At 42.6% G+C, this 19,665-nt stretch overlaps 1 protein-coding gene across 4 annotated transcripts in view; it reads right to left on the reverse strand.

The window, feature by feature from the left end:
• Positions 1–2,753: 2,753 nt before the first annotated feature.
• NRP1 (neuropilin 1) overlaps positions 2,754–19,665 on the reverse strand; it is a 158,239-nt gene continuing 141,327 nt past the window's right edge. For 2 of the 4 annotated variants that reach the window (XM_054258617.2, XM_002750154.7), the window contains exons 13-17: positions 17,437–17,574; positions 11,674–11,945; positions 11,106–11,202; positions 7,856–7,906; positions 2,754–5,601 (exon numbers count right to left, since the gene is read on the reverse strand). In XM_054258617.2, the coding sequence (XP_054114592.1) occupies positions 5,312–5,601; positions 7,856–7,906; positions 11,106–11,202; positions 11,674–11,945; positions 17,437–17,574 (848 nt within the window). In that variant the 3' untranslated portion in view covers positions 2,754–5,311. The remainder of the gene's footprint in view (positions 5,602–7,855; positions 7,907–11,105; positions 11,203–11,673; positions 11,946–17,436; positions 17,575–19,665) is intronic. The other 2 variants (XM_078329854.1, XM_002750156.7) reach the window with 1 other exon arrangement.

Consider the following 19,665-nt stretch of genomic DNA (forward strand, 5'->3'; position numbering starts at 1 on the left):
AGTGTGGAATTGGCTCGTGTCATAAATGATGGGGAGAGATGCCCAGATCACTGAAAGGAGCATTCTGAAGAACAGAGACCTGCTCTCCGGCGGGTGAGTCATTGTCTTGTCCAAGCTGCACAAAGGCAAGACTCAGAAGTCCCTTCCAGGTCAGTGAGTCAATTTCCAGCCCAACGTTCTGCCAGAGTAAGCGACTTTCCAAGTCCATTTACAGGGCAGTGATAAAATTAGATGATTGGCTATGGATATTATACACTTGTGGACACCTGCATCATTACGGGACAATTCCATTTAGATGTGGAGATGAGACAATCTTTCCACGTGGAAAACCCCTCTCTCAGAAGCCACTATTGACAACAAAGCTTTATTATCTGACATGTTCCATCTAGTTTTACCATTCAGGATTTTAGTATCTTTGGAAGGCACTACGCTGTGTGTGCTATGCAAGGCAACGTCTTTTGAGTAGACGGAATTGGGTATTCACATATTGGTGTGCCGTCCCCTTTCTCCACTGACTGCACTATGATAAGGAAAAGAGCATTTGCTATGCTTCTGCCATACTTTGGACTTTTTAATCCAGCAAATTACCACCTCAGCAGCATCTCTTCTCTATCAGAAAAGCCCACTTTTAGTCCCCTCACAAGCAGTCAGGCAGAAGGGCAACAAAGTGCTTCTGGTTTACATGAGATTTTAAATTGACCAACGTTAACTGTTTTCCAGGCTGCATTATGTTTAGATGCTTCTGAAAAGTGCTTCGTGTTCAGACACCACCATCGGAAGCAATGCAAACTTTTGCGCACCTGGCTCAGGTGGCAGCAAACCCTGCTGGGGCTTCTTCAATCTGAATGTGATGACAGGTGGTCTGGGGGCCTGGTGAAAATGACTTAGCAGGTCTGGGGCACAGCCCGAGATGCTGCATTTCTAACAGGCTTCCTTCCAGTGATGCTGCTGCTATTGCTGCCTATTGGGACACATTTTGGGTAGCGGGGTCTTGTGTGAACCTCTTCCAAGTTAATGCAGAGCTATGGAGTAGTGGGAGGAATGGAGGAGAGATGAGACCCGATACATCCTGTACTCATCACTCCACCTCTCTGAGCTTCGGATTCCAATTTATAAAGTGGAACGAATAATTGCAAAACTTACTTACCTTTCGCAGAGCTGTTGTGAAAACAGCTCCTGTTTCAACAAATAGCAGTGTGATGCCATCACCATAGACAATCCCCATACTCTTTCTCTTCTAAAATGATAGGATCAGCTCCTAGAACCTTTCTTGCATGCATGTGATAATGCCATGTTCTCCTCTGAATCATCTCTCAATGTTTCTTTGGAACATTGTGTGGGGGAAAGTCAGTTTTCATCATCCTCCATGCTTCTTGGGGCTAAGTTCTACTCAATGTGACAGTCCCTTCATCTAGGTTTCTCAATCCCCAAGTTGAAATTCTCTGCTTAAGCTCCCTTAGTGGATGTCGTTTAGGGAAATAGAGTTAATTATTGGCAAAACTGCTTTTTAATGCGACACCAACAGTTATAATTACCATCGGGAAGCAGAAACATTTTGGGAATGCCTACTTGATTTGCATAAAAATACACTGCAATTCAGCCCAAGTGGTAATTAATAAGTTATCAGGCAAGAATGGAGACATAACAATAAATCCTTTTTATGTTTTAAGCTAAATGTTTCAGTCCTGAATGTGGGAAGTATCATACAGCGACTTAGTTTGTTAAACTTAGTAAGAAAAGCCTAGCTAAGCCTCAACCTAGGGATAAGAGTGGGACGTATTCACGATGAAGTTCTCAAACAATGAAGCAGCGATAGTGTTAGTGCATGGCCCTTAGCATTTTTCAGAAAGTATCTGTGGATTAATCCTAATAGATTCCTTGGAAGTCATCATGTGTTTCTGGAAACATCCATGAATGTAGGTAGAATGTAACTTCAGTAAAGTGATTCTCTGGCTTTGTCTCTATCTCTGACTCTTCTGTGAGTAGAGAGACCTAAAAACCCATGCATTAGGGAAAATGTCCTATTCTTGGTTAATCTTGGAAAATGCAAAGAGGCATAAGCATCCAGAGAAAAGCAGGAAGTGGAGCAAATATTGATTCATGGCGCCTGAGTGTCCGAAGCAGCCCACTCCTCAGGTGGCTCCTGTGCTTGCAGGAATACGTCTTCCTACCGTCAGCGGATGGCAGTAGAGAAAGACTTGCTGGTCTTAACAGAAATTAAGCTAGGCCAGTTTTGTTGTAAAAAGGGCCCCTTTGACTTGACATTTCTGTTGTCTTTGTTGTTGTTATTATTTTTCCTATTATTCTGGTCCCAGATGGGATAAAAAGTTTCCTAAGAGCTACCAAACAGCCAGTGGTAATGCCATACCCGATTTTTCCCATTACCTAACGTAGCATGGGTACATGAGTGAATATTGCCAGGCTCAAGTCTATTCTCTACAAGAGCAAGACTTACCAAGTTATGAGTGAATATCACAAAAGAAACTTTACCAAATGAAATATAGAACATTTGACACACAATTTAGGATGTAAACATTTCCATTCCTAAAGCCAAATTCTGTATTCCTTATCGTGAAGGGTCCAATCTGAAATGACAGTCTCCTTCTGGAAAACGTCTTCTTAATCTTCTCTCCTTATCAGGAGATTCTAAAAAAGAGACCTCTGAAAAATCTTGAAAGTTGCTGGATGGTGGCATGACACCAACTTCTTTAACTAGAACAGAGCTAATATAATAACAGCCATCAGGTATGGGATCGTTTATGAAAATGTTTAATTCAACTGTTTCTTTGGAATGTAGTAGTCATAGTTTGGAATTTAAGTTACAGTTCAGTTCTATGTGGTTTTTAATGCTACTCAGTGTCTGAGAATACAAATGTCATTTAAAGTTAAGGCTTCGCTGTTCATTCTGAAACAACAATTTACAAGTGTCATATTGTCATAGAAAATAATAATTTCTGTAAAAAAAATCTGCACAAAATCTTACGATGGTACAAAACATGAAGCAATAATATACCAGTAAAATGAAAACATTTTACTACAGAAAGTTTTATAGATTTCCATAAAGAAAAAATATGTTATTTTACACCTTTAAAAATTACAAAACAATCTAAAACAATATAAACTGAACATTTTATAACACTGCCTTTACAAATTAATAACTTTATAAACATATAATTTTTAAATATATTTATCAGTGCAAGATACTTTAAAGTTGCAGTATCATTTTTCCTTGGCTGAGGACAACGTTAAGTCTGTTGCCTTTATAAACAAAAAACAAGGCTTTCTTAGTGCTTTCCTTCTGGTAGGATTATATCAACTAAACGAATGCCTCTGGGGACAATAAACTATTCTTCTTTCATGGTGATCAATACTTTCCTGGAAACAAAAGGCATTCTCAATCCAATTTAACAAAGATAAATGGACTGTCCCATCTATGATGCAAATGTGACTCCCAACAAATGTATTTGAGTGAGACATCTAGCAATGTGGGAAGGGAGGAAGATCTAAAGAATCTCATGTCCAACACGACATGACCAAAATGCATCAAAAACAACCAAGGCTTCTTTGGGTTAATTCACAGGTGGCTTGGTAAGATATCTGCCTCCCTGTGCTGTTGGAGGCTTAGGTCTTGCCAGCCTTAAGGCAGGCTTATTCTTTTCCAGCCTCTGGAATTTTCTAGAAGCATTCATTCAAGTCTATTTTTTCAAGGTTGCTGTTACGAATTTTTCAAAACATTTGTTTTGACTTTACATGTTTTCCCCCCTCTTATCTTAAAATACTTGACCTCCGGGCATCAGGATTTATCATTTGGTTCTTAAATTAACTGTTCTTCCTTCCACTTCCCTTGTCTGACTCAGTAGCAAAACAAGAAGGTTCTCTTGGGTCATTTTTGCATATTTGGATAGGAAAGTCTCATGCTTTTGGATATTTGAAAGATTTTATCCAGTTCTTCCTTTGGGTCTCACTTGAAAGCCAATTTGTGTTATTTCTTTCCTCAACTTCTCACTATCAGAGATCATTTTGAACAGAATTAGATAAGGAAAAAAGATACTGTCGCTTTAACCAGTTAACAAGAAAACCAAAGTTAGACTTTGGAGGGCAAAGTTAGGAATTTCCCTTATTTATTTATTCTTAAACATAAAGTCTAGTAAAACCGTTTGCCATTCCCAGCAGGTTAAAGCTGCAAGTTTCTTTTCTGGACAATGGCAAATCCTCCAATTCCAAGAGAGAAAAAAAGACAGAGAGAGAGAGGAACGAGAAAGAGAAAAGAGTTTACATTTGAAAATACATTCCATATGAAAGAACAATAAGAGAGAATATTGCAGCTTTATACAAAAGGGTCAAGAGACATGAAATTGAACTACAGAAAAAGCAGAACAATTAAGCCACGTTGCCAAATCTTCAGAGCCCTTGCCTGCCCGGGGGCTGACGTCTCACACGAAAATAAACTTTCTTCTTAGTCAGTGGGCCACCAGGGTTTGATTAAAGAGTAGGGCTTTCACCAGCAAGAAACAGAGTGCGTCGTTAACGTAACACAATGAACCAGTACAAACAAAAAGGCACTTGAGAGGACATAGACTAGCCAGTGCCAAGGATTTGTGTTTCTGTGGTTGTGGTTGTCAGCAGCACACCCAGTGGCCAGCCGTGTTCTGGGGTGGCACTGTTTTCTGTACAGAGTTCACAAGCACAAGGTTTAGTACAACACTGGAAAAACAGCAAGAAAATCGGACAGTATTGCTTCGTAAACAGAGCTGACGCACTATACTGGTACTGAAGCTACAGTACTTTTAAAAAGAAAACAGCCTAATCCTTCTTTGCCTATGCACGACGCGGGCAATTATACACAAGCACAACTCCAGGAGTCCACTGAAATGTGATGATTCTAGTATATTCTGGGCACTGGGTTATAGGTAGCATGTCCATCCAAAGGGCCACACTGAATAGCTTGGTGCCAGCATCTTGGATTTCACACCGTTTCCAAAAAGAATCCATAAAGGGGAAAGAGAGAGAGAGAGGGGGGCAGGAGGGGTCGAAATGAATGATTACGACGATCATACTTGGTCTCAACACCAGCATCTGATTATTCAAATGAAACCAACAGGATAAAGGCTGACTGTACATGAGTCCGATGGTGAACACAGCTCCTCGTCCATGTCTGTCGGCCATACTCATTGAAGCTCCTGAGAAAAGCCTGGCTCAGCGGTCATCAACACACTTCCCAGCCTGAATAGTGAAAGATCAACAGCTCCCCAACTCGCTCCCGTCCTTCCACTTCCGTCCTCTGACTCATTTTTTTCGTCTCTGTCCACCTTCATGCCTCTGAATAAGTACTCTGTGTATTCAGTTTGTCTTTTTTCAACTTCACACCATCCACAAGTTCAAAGTTATAGTTCTCCAGGGCAGACAAGTTTCTTTCTGACATCCCATTATGCCAACAGGCACAGTACAGCACAACCCCACAGATGGCCCCCAGGAGGACCCCCAGGGCGCTCATAGCTATGATGGTAATGAGAATGGGGTCTAAGGTCTTCAACACATTGCCTGGCTTCCTGGAGATGTTCTTGTCACCTTCTCCCTCACCTTCGTATCCTGGTGTGCTCCCTGTGGAGAAAAACAATATTGTCTCTGGTCACCGCCAATGGACCAGATGAAAGCAGACAGAAAAATAAAAAGAAACGAAACAGGAGCAAATCACACACCCCAGTTTTGCCTGTCGTGTCTGACTCATCGGGAATGGAAGTGTGGGAGGTGAGGGTGGCAGGGAGTGGGTAATGGGCCTTCTGACAGACTGCTTAGCTGGTGGAAACAATCCATTCTGAATTAACTGGGAGGTTCCATGCTCATCTAATTCAGATTTCATGCAGCCCCATCTGTGCTAGATTGTAATCCGTGTTTACAGTCCTTGGCTAGATATGTGGTCATTAAGCTTTGCAAAATGCTTAGTCACAAATTAGTCTAGCAAGGGGATTTTACCATTCCCAGTGCATGTACCTAATCCCAAAATGGGCACCAGAAGAACCTCACGGCCGCCCTCCTACGCAGTGCTGTTTCCAGGATCTGGCATGAGTTATGCATGTGTTTGCTCTCCCATATGAAAAATCTTTAAGTCAAACAAATTTTGCCCAAAGTCTACAGTGTTTTCAGTGAAGAAGGAGTGATCTTTTAGAACAAGAGAATGCTTGCTGCTGACATGTAAAACAGGGTGTGGCTCAAATCGAGAAACCATGTCTGTCACACCGAATAGAAGACATTTAATAATAATCAGCATCTTTGCAGCCCTGGCAGTTTATCTGGAGACAGTTGCACTGCTCTGCAGCTCAGCCACTGGGGACTTGTTTTCTTTAGAGTGGAACAGGAGAAATTATTAACATGGGAGCTTTGAGCCTAATTACCTGGTACTAGAAACGGGATGGAAATGTGAACGCACAATATGCCTGGTGTTTACTTAATGGTGTTCTGATCAGCAAAGATTCCAATCAAAGAAAACTAAAAGTATAAGATGCAAGTCCCTAACCAAGGGAAAACAAGCCTTGGGGCATATTAATATTCTCTCCCTTGATGAACTATTGTTTTGAAGCAACCTCTAATAAAGTTTACATCTCTGTGTGGACTTGGTAATGTGTTCCTATTACTAACAGCATGGTGCCATATTTATTCATCTCTATGAAGTCCATGACTGGCTATAGAGTAGGATCCCATTTCTAATGCAACAGATGCTGATGTGCATTGATGATCAGGGTGCAGCCCCACCCACGGCAGCTGTGAGTGATGCTGGAGCAAGTGTCTAACAGCCCACAATGCTGGCTGGGAGATGTGGAAACTTCTGGGAATAGAATAATACCAGGCAAGGCCTAACTGATGAGCTGTGAGCTATGCTACTTAATAAGCTATGCTACTTAAGTTTCAGTCTCATTATCTGTAAAATGGGGATAAATACACCCCCTGGAGCTGCTGTGAGGATTAAATAAGGTAAAGTATGTAGGACGGGTGTGGTGGGTCACGCCTATAATTCCAGCACTTTGGGAGGTCGAGGCTGGGAAATCGCTTGAGCTAGAGAGTTTGAGACCAGCCTGGGAAACATGGTGAAACTCCGTCTTACAAAAGACACACAAATAAGTTGGGCATGGTGGTGTGGGCCTGTAGTCTGCTCAGAAGGCTGAGGCAGGAAAATCGCTTGAACCTGGCAGGTGGAGGCTGCAGTGAGCCAAGATCGCACCACTGAACCCCAAGCCTGGGTGACAGGCTCTGTCTCAAGAAAAAAGAAAAGAAAAAGATAAAGTATGTAAAGTGCTCAGAACATAATAACTCTTCAATAAATCCTTCTTATCATCATTACTGTCATCACAAAAGCAAGCTTCCATTAGAGAAAGATGGGAAGAGATGAATCAAACATAATGTATTATCTCGGAAACTGGGATCTGGTCTCTTAAAAATCCTGTCTGCATATCAACGAGACACAAGAATTTGGGTTGGTTTCAAATAATGGTGTACGGAAACAGTCTTCACTAGTTTTCTGTCTTTGTGGTAATAAACTGAGTGTGTTAGAGCTGATTATCCTTTAAATCCTACCACTAGGCTGGACAGGGAAGGGCCAGGTGAGCACACTTCCCAGGGCTCCACCACGTGTACAAGCAGGACTCATCACCGAGGCTCCCCAAGTCTTACGGGCAGCTCAGGAGTGGGCACTCTGTGACCACCATCCAGTCCACAGCACCAACCCAGGGCCATGGGCGTAGATGTTTTTTATTTGAACTTTTTGACATACCAGTGTATTAGAGTTCCACAAAGTTTCTTCATCAACACAATGAAAGCTACAGTAAAAAATTTGTTAAATTGGTCAGCAAGACAAATTTACCTGTTTCATCAATTTTAATTTCTGTGTTCTTTTTATCCAGGTCTGCCGGTTCTGACAAGTCAAACAAAATTGAAAGAGATATTTGAACTGCCAACAAAATATAATGCACCAAACTACACAAACCTTTAGGCATATGCATATACACACACACACACGCACACACACACATGCACACACACACGTGCACACACATGCACACACGGACACACACATGCATACACACACTCACACTCACATGCACACACACGCGCGCACACACACACATCTCTACTAGGCTCTTTTTGGTTTTTTTGTTCAATCTAAACCCACCAAATAGATCAATAAAGATACAATGTTAAATGACCAGGAAATTGGTGACATGAGGTCACAACACTGCCTTCAAGGTGCCATATCTAAATTCAGGTAGCAATGCTGCTAGCAGACCCCATTGTTTTAGAAGACAAAGGTGGGCTGGGTGTGCTGGCTTGTGCCTATAATCCCAGCACTTTGGGAGGCCAAGGCAGCAGAACCGCTTGAGGCCAGGAGCTTAGGACCAGCCTGGACAACATAGTGAGAGCCCCATCTCTACAAAAATTAAAAAATTATCCTCCCAGCTGCTTAGGAGGCTGAGGCAGAAGGAGAGCTTGAGTCCAGGAGACAGCATTTACAGTAGCCATGATGGTGCCCTGCACTCCACCCTGGGTGACGGAAGCCAGACCCTGTCTCAAAAAGCAACAACGATAACATTTTTTTAAAAAGAAGAGAAGAGTAGAGGACATGGTTTTGGCATATGAAATGTGGAAAACAATCTGGTGAATGTAGGTTCTACTGAAGTACATTTGTACACAGGGCGACCATCCAGTAGTTTATAAACAATGGCTTCCTAAATTTGGTGTGCATTAGTTCAGCTTCCCAAATAGGATGCCAACTCTTTGAGGCAAGAGACTGTGTCCTGCGTATCACAAAAACAGATGAATATGTAAAATATCTATCGAAGAAGTAGAGTTCCAGTATCCCCCGTGGAACTAAGTATAGAGCAGGAATTTTTTGGGTGCTTTGTTCGCTGCCATATTCCAGCATTTACAGCCAGTGTCTAGCACATTCTAGGTGCTTTAATAGGTATTTGTTGTATGCATGAATGAATGAAAGATGAATAAATAGTTGATAATCTCATAGCATCCACACTTAGATGTTCGAAGATGCATATCTGATGAATCATTATGCAATTGTCTTACACATATTTCTATTGGTATCAACATGAACAAAATGGTTTAATAGAGCCTTAGCTGTGACTTTCCCACTGCAATGTCTGGCAGCAACTACAGCTAAATGGACAAACCACAAGAAAAGGAAAAGTCTGGTGTCCTTTCTTTTTTTTTTTTTTTTTTTGAGATAGAGTCTTGGAGTACAATGGCTCGATCTCAGGTCACTGCAACTTCCACCTCCTGGGTTCAAGCAATTCTCCTGCCTCAGCCTCCCAAATAGCTGGGATTACTATGGGTATGTGCGCCACCACGCCCAGTTAATTTTTGTATTTTTTAGTAGAGATGGGTTTTTGCCATGTTGGACAGGCTGGTCTTCAACTCCTGACCTCAAGTGATGCTCCTGCCTTAACCTCCCAAAGTGCTGGGGTGACAGGCGTGAGCCACTGCGCCTGGATCAGTCATGTACTTTCACTGGAGCACCTGCATGCTGCTTTCATATGGTGTGTGGTCAGTTAGAACTTGTTGAACTGAACTGAATTTCATTTCTTTGTTTTAGTCTGTGGTGTTTGCTCTCACATCCCAAAACATCACCATCACCACTCTCGCTTTGGAATGGAGAAGCGAAGATATCATAGACACCATGTTACTACATGAAATACACATTTTTACAGCAGTGTAGATATGGATGTGGGTAATTCATAAAGGCGTTGCGACTGAACTATCGAGCCTCACCGTTCTTGTGAAGATCTGCTAAGTAGCACGGCACTAAGAGGATTCCCTTTAATAGTACAAAGAAGCAAGCCTTTATTCATTGCTCCCTTTTTTATGCCCAGTTTCTTCAAAGATTCTATTAAATTATTGCCACTTTAGGGATTATATATATATTCAATATATTACATAATAAAAGCTTTGTAAGTTGCTGAAATGACCAGATACCCCATTACAGCTAACAGGCCTCCTTTGTCTTGAATTTGCCCAACAGGCTTATCCCATTTTGTTATAATTAACATCCTATTATATAATGATGTATAACAAAAGTTTCAATGTAGCAAATGGAGCTTAAGACTAATTACCATGCTATTACACTGCCATTAGTGATGCTATCTATTTGTACTTACATATCAAGAACTAGGCAATATGAATTGGTTTTCTATGTCTTACATCCACCTAGTACAAGACCCATAAAGACCGACTCTGAAATACTAGGCCAAGCCTCTGAATCTCATTTAAGTCTTTTAAGTCATTTCATCTATTTTAAAAGTCAGAAATATCTACTTATTTGTAATAAAGCAGAAAATTATGACTTTTATGGTTCAGTAACAAAGTAGTTTTTTTTTTTTTTTTTTTTTTTTTTGAGACAGAGTTTTGCTCTTGTTGCCCAGGCTGGAGTGCAATGGCGTGATCTCAGCTCACCGCAACCTCCGCCTCCTGGGTTCAGGCAATTCTCCTGCCTCAGCCTCCTGAGTAGCTGGGATTACAGGCACGCGCCACCATGCTCAGCTAATTTTTTGTATTTTTAGTAGAGACGGGGTTTTACCATGTTGACCAGGATGGTCTCGATCTCTTGACCTCATGATCCACCCGCCTTAGCCTCCCAAAGTGCTGGGATTACAGGCTTGAGCCACTGCGCCCGGCCACAAAGTAGTCTTAATTAAATTCACTCTGATCAAAGTTTTCAGGGGCCTGCTGTTTTGTTTACACATCCAGATATTTGGAATTATTCAGATGCCTGACTTTCTGCTGTTTATCAAAATGTTTTGATGTGACATATATAGCTTGTAAGCTGGGTCTTCTTAGCTATCATCTTTGGATTCTGCATTACTTATGGAGTTTTGTAGGTATCAAGCAAACATTATGAAGGACCTAGGGTAGGTGAGAGGGCAGCCACAGGCAAATTGGGCTGATTTTATGCCCTGTTGCACCATATGTTTGTTGCCTTTCATATGATGTGCCGAGAACCCACACTGAAATTCTAGGTTGCAATAAGCAAGATGAAGACCATCACACTGGCAGGAGTGTTGCCCTGGGCAAGCACTCCACTGGTTTCTACAGCAGCTCGTACTTACTTGCACAGTCTTCTTGTGAAATGTGGTTATTAATACTAATGTCATCCACAGCAATTCCACCAAGGTTTCCTTTTCCGATTTCACCCTCGAAAATCACCTAACAAAATAAGATCATTTTCACAGTGCTGAAATGCTCATCTCACATGGCAGTGTTTGCAAATGCTTTTTCAGCTCCAGCTAAGGCACATAAATTAAATTCATCACATTCACCGTAAGCACACACTTCACTCATCAATCCACATTAGCTGCCAGTGATGGCATACACTGTCTCCTCACACTCTCTTTCTATAATACAAACTTTAAATCGGGAGAAAGCAGCAAACAAAAGAAACGATACATTGTGAAAGCCCAGAAATAGATGACAAAGAAGCAAACTGGTTCTATTCCTGCAATGTAGGAGACTATGAAATCTGCTACGAAGGTGTCATCGTTGCAGCAATATCTCAGGGCTGAGAAACACCGGAAAAAAATTCAGAATAATCCCCGCATCTCACTTGCATGACCTCCAACATATCATCGCAGCATTCCTGCAGCCACTGCCCTCCCCAGCCTCAGGAAGAGGTTATACCTGGTAAAGTTTCAGAGACTTGTGGAGCAAGACACGCCCTTCCTTCCAGTGGTCACCTTGGTGTCCAATGGCCATCCAGACAAGCTGATCGTACTCCTCTGGCTTCTGGTAGTGCAGTTTGACCCTGAGTGTGCCGACGTGGGACCCGGACATGTGATACCAGAAGGTCATGCAGTGGGCGGAGTTCTGGGAATAAACCACAGGGCTCACCAGGCGAGCCACTTTGCCCTTCTGATTTTCGTCAGCTTGAGAATAGATGAAGTTGCCATCTCCTGCTGTGGCAAAGAACTGTATTAGGGAGAGTGGCAGGCTTATCGCTCTTTCATCTCTCTTCTTTCAAGTCTCACTAATCAAAAGCCTCCTGTGCTGAGCACCAAGAACCCAAACACATAGTGGGGAGAAGTGTGCAAACCTGGGGACCTTGTGGGTACCTAAGGCTCTGCTTTCAGCTTCTGCTAATGGACATTTGATTAGGGGAAGGTTGGGAAGTGGCACTAATTAGGATACTACTTATAATGGAATGCATTGTCATATGGACACAAGCTATAGCTCAAGCTGGCATTTGCACCACCACAAGCAAACTGAAAGCACAGTGTGTGCATAGCCTGGACTGAAAATGCCGAATGCCTGGCTCTCCAAGAAGCAACCCTATTTATTTATTTATTATGTTTGGACACTTGCCTTGCCCAGGGTTGGGTGCGGTGGCGTGATCATAGCTCACTGCAGCCTCAAACTCCTTGGTTCAAGTGATCATCCTGCCTCAGCCTTCCAAGTAGCTATGACTACAGGCCCATGCCACCATGCTCAGCTAAATTAATATATATATATATACACGTATATATATATATATATGTATATGTATATGCATATGCATATGTATATTTGTAGAGACAGCATCTTGCTATGTTGCCCAGGCTAGTGTTGAACTCCTGGACTCAAGTATTCCTCTGACCTTGCCCTCCCAAAATGCTGGGATTACAGGCATGAACCACCACGCTGGGCCTAAGAAACCCTGTTTTTATGCAACTTTAAGATTGCACAGCACCATCCATGTGAACACAGGCATTCAATAAAATCATGGAGGTGTATTTTTACTTATCATCTGAGCAGCAGGACTTCTGATTAATGAAACTTCTGTCACTCTGACTGCTTGATAATCAGAAGCCTGTAGTTTTTCCTAATAATGTAGTGATCTTTTTTTTAATGTTTCAAGTTCAGATTATTTTTCCTGTAGTTGGTTTTCATGGTTTTTGATTTCTTTACACACAACTGAGAGCTTGAATCTCTACTCTGAGCCCTGCTTCTATTTGAAGTGGGCTTCTGGCTCAAGGCGAGGCAAGGTTGCCTTGTTGAGATTCATTAGAATGAGCTCTTTTGGCAACGTAGACACTTGCCGAACTGCAAGGACTTTCTCTTGGCTTCACTTTTAATGACCCCCACTGGGAACATCTCCTCCTGCCACCACCTGGTCTAAACACACAACTCATGTTTCACTATTGGCTCTGCAAATAGAAGTCATCTCCTCTAACGCCTCACCTGATTAAGTGTGAATCTGCTGCTCGGGCCTCAGTGGGCAGCAGGAGGCTGTGTTTGTTGCCCAGGAGGCTTGTATGTTTGCAAGGTGCCTTCTCACTGCGCACATGTGGGCACATACTCCTGTCTGCTCACCTGTGCCAGCTGTGTCCAGGTGGATGTGGATGTGTCTGCGGGCGGCTTCCTTTCCTTACCTCGCTGCTTACATGAGAGCCCACCCTTCTTAAAAACAGTGGGTGGAATCTTAAAGGAAGGGTGTTCACAAGTGGCCTCTCTAGCAGTAGGTTTGATACTGCAGGATAAACGTCCCTCTTGCTCTCTGACCTTGCAGGGCATCCTCTGTGACTGAGTTGATTCATTCATGTTTAGGGTTTGTTTTGCCCACCAATTTACCAAGATGTGATCACCTGCCTGTGGGATGGTGTCATTTCACTGTGAGGAATTCACCAACACAGGAAAAAAATACACCCATCATGCCTCTGTCTCCCCGTCTTATGGAAAAGAGACTGAAATTGGCAATGCTGCTGCCGTGTCTTAATCCCACTTATTGAGCTCATTGCTCCAGGTTTATTGAGGCAGCCAGAGAATGGGTGGTAGAAACGAAAGAAGTGGACGTAGGTAGAGGGACGCTCTGCCATTGGACTCCTTCAATCGACTGCACCATGACCACTTTCCACCCACAACCAGACAGTGAGTTTCTCAAGCACAGGGACTCCCCCACTTTATATCTGTATTTTCAGTGCCCAATACCGCATCTGCCACATAACGGGCTTTTCAAATGATGCCTATTCAGTGCACCCGGAGAGATGCCAGATTTCAAGAATCCTCTGCCTCAGGAAGTTCTTATGGTCCCCACCCTTTCACACTGTGGTCTTTAAATATGCTCCTGTGGCTGGGCGTAGTGGCCCACGCCTGTGATCCCAGCACTTTGGGAGGCCGAGGTGGGCAGATCACCTGAGGTCATGAGTTCAAGACCAGTCTGGCCTACATGACAAAACCCTGTCTTTACCAAAAATACAAAAATTAGCCGGGAGTGGTAGTGGGCACCTGTAGTAGCTCCTAAGTAGCTGTAGTCTTAAGTAGCTGGGACTACAGCTACTGTAATGGAGGAGGTGGAGGTGAGAGGTGAAGGTTGCAGTAAGCCAACATCACACCACTGCACTCTGGCCTAGGCAACAGAGTGAGACCTTGTCTTAAACAAATAAATAAATAAAAGTAAATGTGCTCATGTTTGTCCTCTGCTTAGAATTCTTCAGGGGCTGCTCACTGCCTGCAGCCTATCCATACTTGTTCACGAAGAGAGAGCTGGCAGCCCCTCCAATGGACCTTTATCTACCTCCATCCTGTTTTCCTTCCGGTCATTGCATCACCAGTTTAAGGTATGGTATAAAGAACCAGCAGTGTCCTGCATAAAACACACACACACACACAAACACACAGTCACAATAAACACCCAACCCACACACTTCTGCTCTACTTATTCAAAATGGAAGGAATCCAATTTCATCAATTTCCTTGTCAATCTCATTAGGCAAGGAGGTAGTTCCCAAGGTCATGCATACTCTGCTTCTATCTAACTGCTTCCTATACAAAAACCTGTGCAAAACACACCACGCACGAGCCAGTAAAACAAGCCTAGCTCAGCTGGTGTCTGAAACAGGGCTGCTTTCCCTGACCCCTCTTCCCTCATCTCCTAACATGGTCCATTGTCCCTGGCCTCTGCCACTGGAAGCCCTCACTGAACTGCACTGTGGTTACTTCCCAAACATCATCTGACTGCAAATTCCTCAAGCATAAGGATCTCTTCCTTTAAACGTGTATTTCTAGGGCCCAAGATAGCATCTGCCCTGTAACAGAGTTTCTCAAATGCCACTTGTTCAGTGAACCAGAGAGAAATGCTATACGTTAGGAATCCTCTGAAAGGAGGTACCCAGTTCCATTCTTAGAGGCCAAATGCAGAAAGCCAAAAAAAATAATGGGATGCCTTTCAATATATTCAAAATTAAGCAGCAGGATATTTTACCCAGATAGTGTTCATTTTCTTTTTAAACAACTCAATGTCTGGTTTGCAAAGTTTTACCAAATAACATTATAAAAAAAGCACCATCTACTCTCTCATGTCAGTCCATGCGCGGGAGCTTTGTGGAGGGCTCTTTTCATCTAGATCTTTCTCCCGTTAACAAGTACTTCCTGCCTTTCAGATGTCGGGTTCACCCATCTCTCTGCACAAATGATTGTGTTTCTAGAGCTGCAGGGGCTCTTTCTAGTCGGAGCTGACCTGGCAAAACTGCCAAGTAAATCTGGGTGGCTGGGAGAACAAAGGAGTCAAACCCTTCTGAAGGAATTGCACTTCTCAGCTGTTAATCTAAGACAAGCCTCCTTCTCTGATACTCTAACACATAAAGCACTGATATTTTCCCTTTCAAGGGTGTTATCACAGTTCTGGGTCAGGAACTCTGTCTTCATTTTCTCAATTAGCACTTTACTTCTGCAAGCCTTTAGCTTTTGTCTCTGGCTAACATAGCTTTTAACCCCCTTTGAATGTCAGATCCTACTGAGCCATTTTGCTTCACTTTGCATCAATTTTTCCACCATTACTGCCTTCATTTTAGCTAATTGCATTTAGTTAATTTGATGCCATTTATATGTACAGTGCCATTTACAGTCAAAGTATTTTAAGTTTTCTAAAACTGCCTGTCTTAAGATTCAATTGAAAGTGTCTCAGAATTGAAGGAGTCCAATTTTATCCAATTTCCTTGTCATTCTCATTAGGCAAGGAGGTGGCTGTGGTGGAAGGAGGCCTATTCAACCTATTTAATGGTTATATTCATTGGGAGAAAAGTGAACCACAAAATGCGAAAGGCCTGAAGTACCCTTGGCCCAGCCTTCAGTCCACTGACTCACTCACCCAAAGAGCCAAGATGGGGAGAACTAAATGAGACTTCCTAGCATCAGCAAATACCCCCTGGGGTACCTTTTGGGAAGCCACTACTTGAGCAAGCAGTCGTCTGTCAGCATTTCTGAGTGGCGCAGAAGTTCCTGGATTGGGTGTTTGTTGTGAGTGTGTATATGGGGGTGTGTGTGTGTGTTGGGCTAGACATTGCTGGTTCTTTGTTTATTTATTTTTAATTTTTATTTTTTTCTGTTTAGAGATAGGTTCTCATTCTGTCATCCAGGCTGGAGTGCAATGATGCAATCATAGGTTACTGCAGCCTCGAACTCCTAAGCTCAAAGGATCCTACAATAGACTCTGGGACAACAGGCGTGTGCCCTTATGCCTGGCTGAGTTTTAAAATGTTTTTATTTTGTAGAGTCAGTATCTTGCTATGTTGCCAGGCTGGTCTCTAACTCCTGGCCTCAACTGATTCTCCTGCCCTGGCCTCCCAAAGTGCTGGGATTACAGGTGTGAGCCACCACATCTGTCCTTGATACTGTACCTCAAGCTGGGCAATAAAATGACTAGGTGGGTAACAGGATGGGGACAGATAAGAGAGTTCACTGGAGAAGCTGCCAGCTCTTTTGGTCCCCCAACCCATTCCTCCCCGACCAGTTAATCTTAGGAAGAAAGTAAGGCAGGAGATGGTGGAAGGGTTGTGAGCTAGGACATGGTGAGGTTTCTATCTGCTCAAAGGAAATACACCAGACTTTAAGTCTTTCCCCAGCGAGTAAGAATCCCATGCCACCTTGCCCTACCTCCCCTTCAAGGGTCTGGAGAGAGCAAGCATTGTGAATTGTTTCTTTAGTTGTAAAATCAGTGAGATGACATAATATATGCTTGGACTTGTTTGACATAATTCAGAGGCAGGGATGACAGACAAATTAAGTTTCCTATGATCTGATAATTGTTGAAGTAGGGTCATGCACACAGAGAATTCACTCTACTATTTCTTTTCCACTTGTGAATATGTTTGAAGTTGCCCAAAATGAGAAGTTCAGAAGAAGTATAAGATAATGCTAATTCGTACATCCTTGCCCACTTTGCCATTTTTCAAGGAGGCCAATCAGTGGCCAACTTCAGAGGACATTCCTATGATTTGCCCTCTGCTTTCTCTCTACTAGGGAAAGAGACATTGCTAATTCCAGAAAATAAGAGCACGTGTGAATGCTCGTAGTATTTCCTAACCCCCCTAAATTCACAGGCCTTGCAAATTCACAAACCCTCCCAGTAACCCCGTCTCTGAATCAGAGAGAATCTGCAAAGCCAGGCTGCCGTAGTGAACTCTGTGTTACCTGTGTGATCCTGAATGGGTCCTGTCTTGCTGGTCAACACGCTCCACTTGAGCTGCACGTGATTGTCGTGTTCCCAGTGGCAGAAGGTCTTGTGAGAGCCCCAGCCAAATTCACAGTTAAAACCATATGTTGGAAACTCTTCAGTGGGTGGGTAGAAAAAATAAGAGACAAGCAGAGAAAGACAAATTTGATCATTTAGGATCACAAAGGCCCTTCATTTATTCACGGATAGCACGATTTATACAACTTTATGTCTGTTTGAAAATGCTGGGAAAGCCACAAAAGCCAGGATTACCAAGAAACCAAAAGATGCATGGAGATGTCAAACTCTCTGCAAAATCACATTTAGTAATTTCTTTAAAAATCCAGCTTTAAAAAGATTATGGACTGCCTGTCAAATCGGGTTTACATAAAATTTCCCGGAAGGCTATTTTCTAGAGTATGTATATTACATTTGCAGCACTCTCCCAATTTCCCCAGTATTTAATATGAAAGCCATTGTGTTCTTGAGGATGAATTGTATAAGTTGATACTCACCAATGAAAAGAATCTTAATTAGAGATTGACCCCCAAAGCCTCAAAGGTGGAAAGTGACTTGGCAAAATGCCTTACCCGGAAGGTTTTCTCTATTTCCTCCTCACCAGTTCATGCTTCAGGTCTTTCATGTCAGGGTTAGAAGATTTTTTTTTCTCTTCCATGCTTTCTCTCAGGTCGATTAATTTAAGTATAAATTTCTGATTTTTTAATTTCTAAATTTCCATCTAGATTGTCTACCCAGCTTAAAACCTCAGTGCAAGGTCATCTAAATCCGAAGTACGCTTCAATAGCTACCGGTTTTACTTTTTTTTTTTTTAAATGTTCAAAAGGCTTCCTTAGGAATCCGAAAAGATAGCATGAATGAATGAATTTATAGGAATGATTTGCCTTGTGTGTGCCCTAAATGTGCTGTTGGACTATGGTGATTAAAAAACCCACAGCCTTATTTTTACGCAGCCTCTTTTTTTTTTTTTTGAGACGGAGTTTCGCTCTTGTTACCCAGGCTGGAGTGCAATGGCGCGATCCCGGCTCACCGCAGCCTCCGCCTCCTGGGTTCAGGCAATTCTCCTGCCTCAGCCTCCTGAGTAGCTGGGATTACAGGCACGCGCCACCATGCTCAGCTAATTTTTTGTATTTTTAGTAGAGACGGGGTTTCACCATGCTGACCAGGATGGTCTCGATCTCTTGACCTCGTGATCCACCCGCCTCAGCTTCCCAAAGTGCTGGGATTACAGGCGCGCAGCCTCTTTTTGAAAGGAGCTTAACTTTTAAGTATGGGAAAAATGAAATCATTGCTACTTATTCTAAGTACAATATTGTTTTGGTAAACATAAGCTAACGATAAAAAAAATTCTAACGATTAAATTCTCAGGTTTTTGCCCCTTCTTTCGTCCTTCCTATGAAGAATGAAGCCCAAAGACATCGCTGTTTTCTCCAGTGAAGAAGGGGCTTTAGGCAGTCCACCAGATGGCAGCATTGAAACAAACAGGAAAGCGCCTGGGGCGTCTGGCCCATTGAACTTAAAAATAAGCCTCAAAAGAATCCCAATGAACAATAAGGGAAGTCTGGTATTAGATGCTTGTATTAGGGTCAGGCCAAGACCTTATCTCATTTTGAGTTTTTCTTTAACTTGCTCGTATTTAATACAAAGTATCTCGCTTTCTGCTCTGAGCCTAGTCTCCAGGCCCCTTCCCCAATGGCAGGAGGAATTTTAATGGGAAGATTTATTGAATAGATAAGAATGATTTACTTTGCACTTTTAGTTGCCAAGGAACTCTTTGCCAGGGCTAATGTCAAAGTTTGGAAGGAACCCGCCGTCTAAGAACCATTAAAATGAAGCAGGGTGGATTCTCCCAATGAAAATGTGACCTCCCAAAGGGTAGACAGAACCAGTTTGGGAAAGTAAACTTGTAAGCTATGTGATGTGTATAATGTGAGTACTTTCATTTAGTGCAAAAAGGCTATATTTCACAGCTATGGTGTCATCGGAGACATATATTTCATGTCTAGTCTATCGTAACCATGAAATAGGACTTCTTAAGGCGTGGGAAACCCTCTCCAAAATTTACCACACTTTCCTGCAGCAAGATTGAATTATGTAGATGAAGTACAGTCAGCTGAACAGTGACAGCGTGGTTGAGCAACCTTGAATGCCAATGCCCATGACCCTGAAATGTATTGTTGCATAATCTC

The sequence above is a fragment of the Callithrix jacchus genome, chromosome 7, assembly GCF_049354715.1.
Source record: "Callithrix jacchus isolate 240 chromosome 7, calJac240_pri, whole genome shotgun sequence".
Lineage (NCBI taxonomy): Eukaryota > Metazoa > Chordata > Mammalia > Primates > Cebidae > Callithrix > Callithrix jacchus.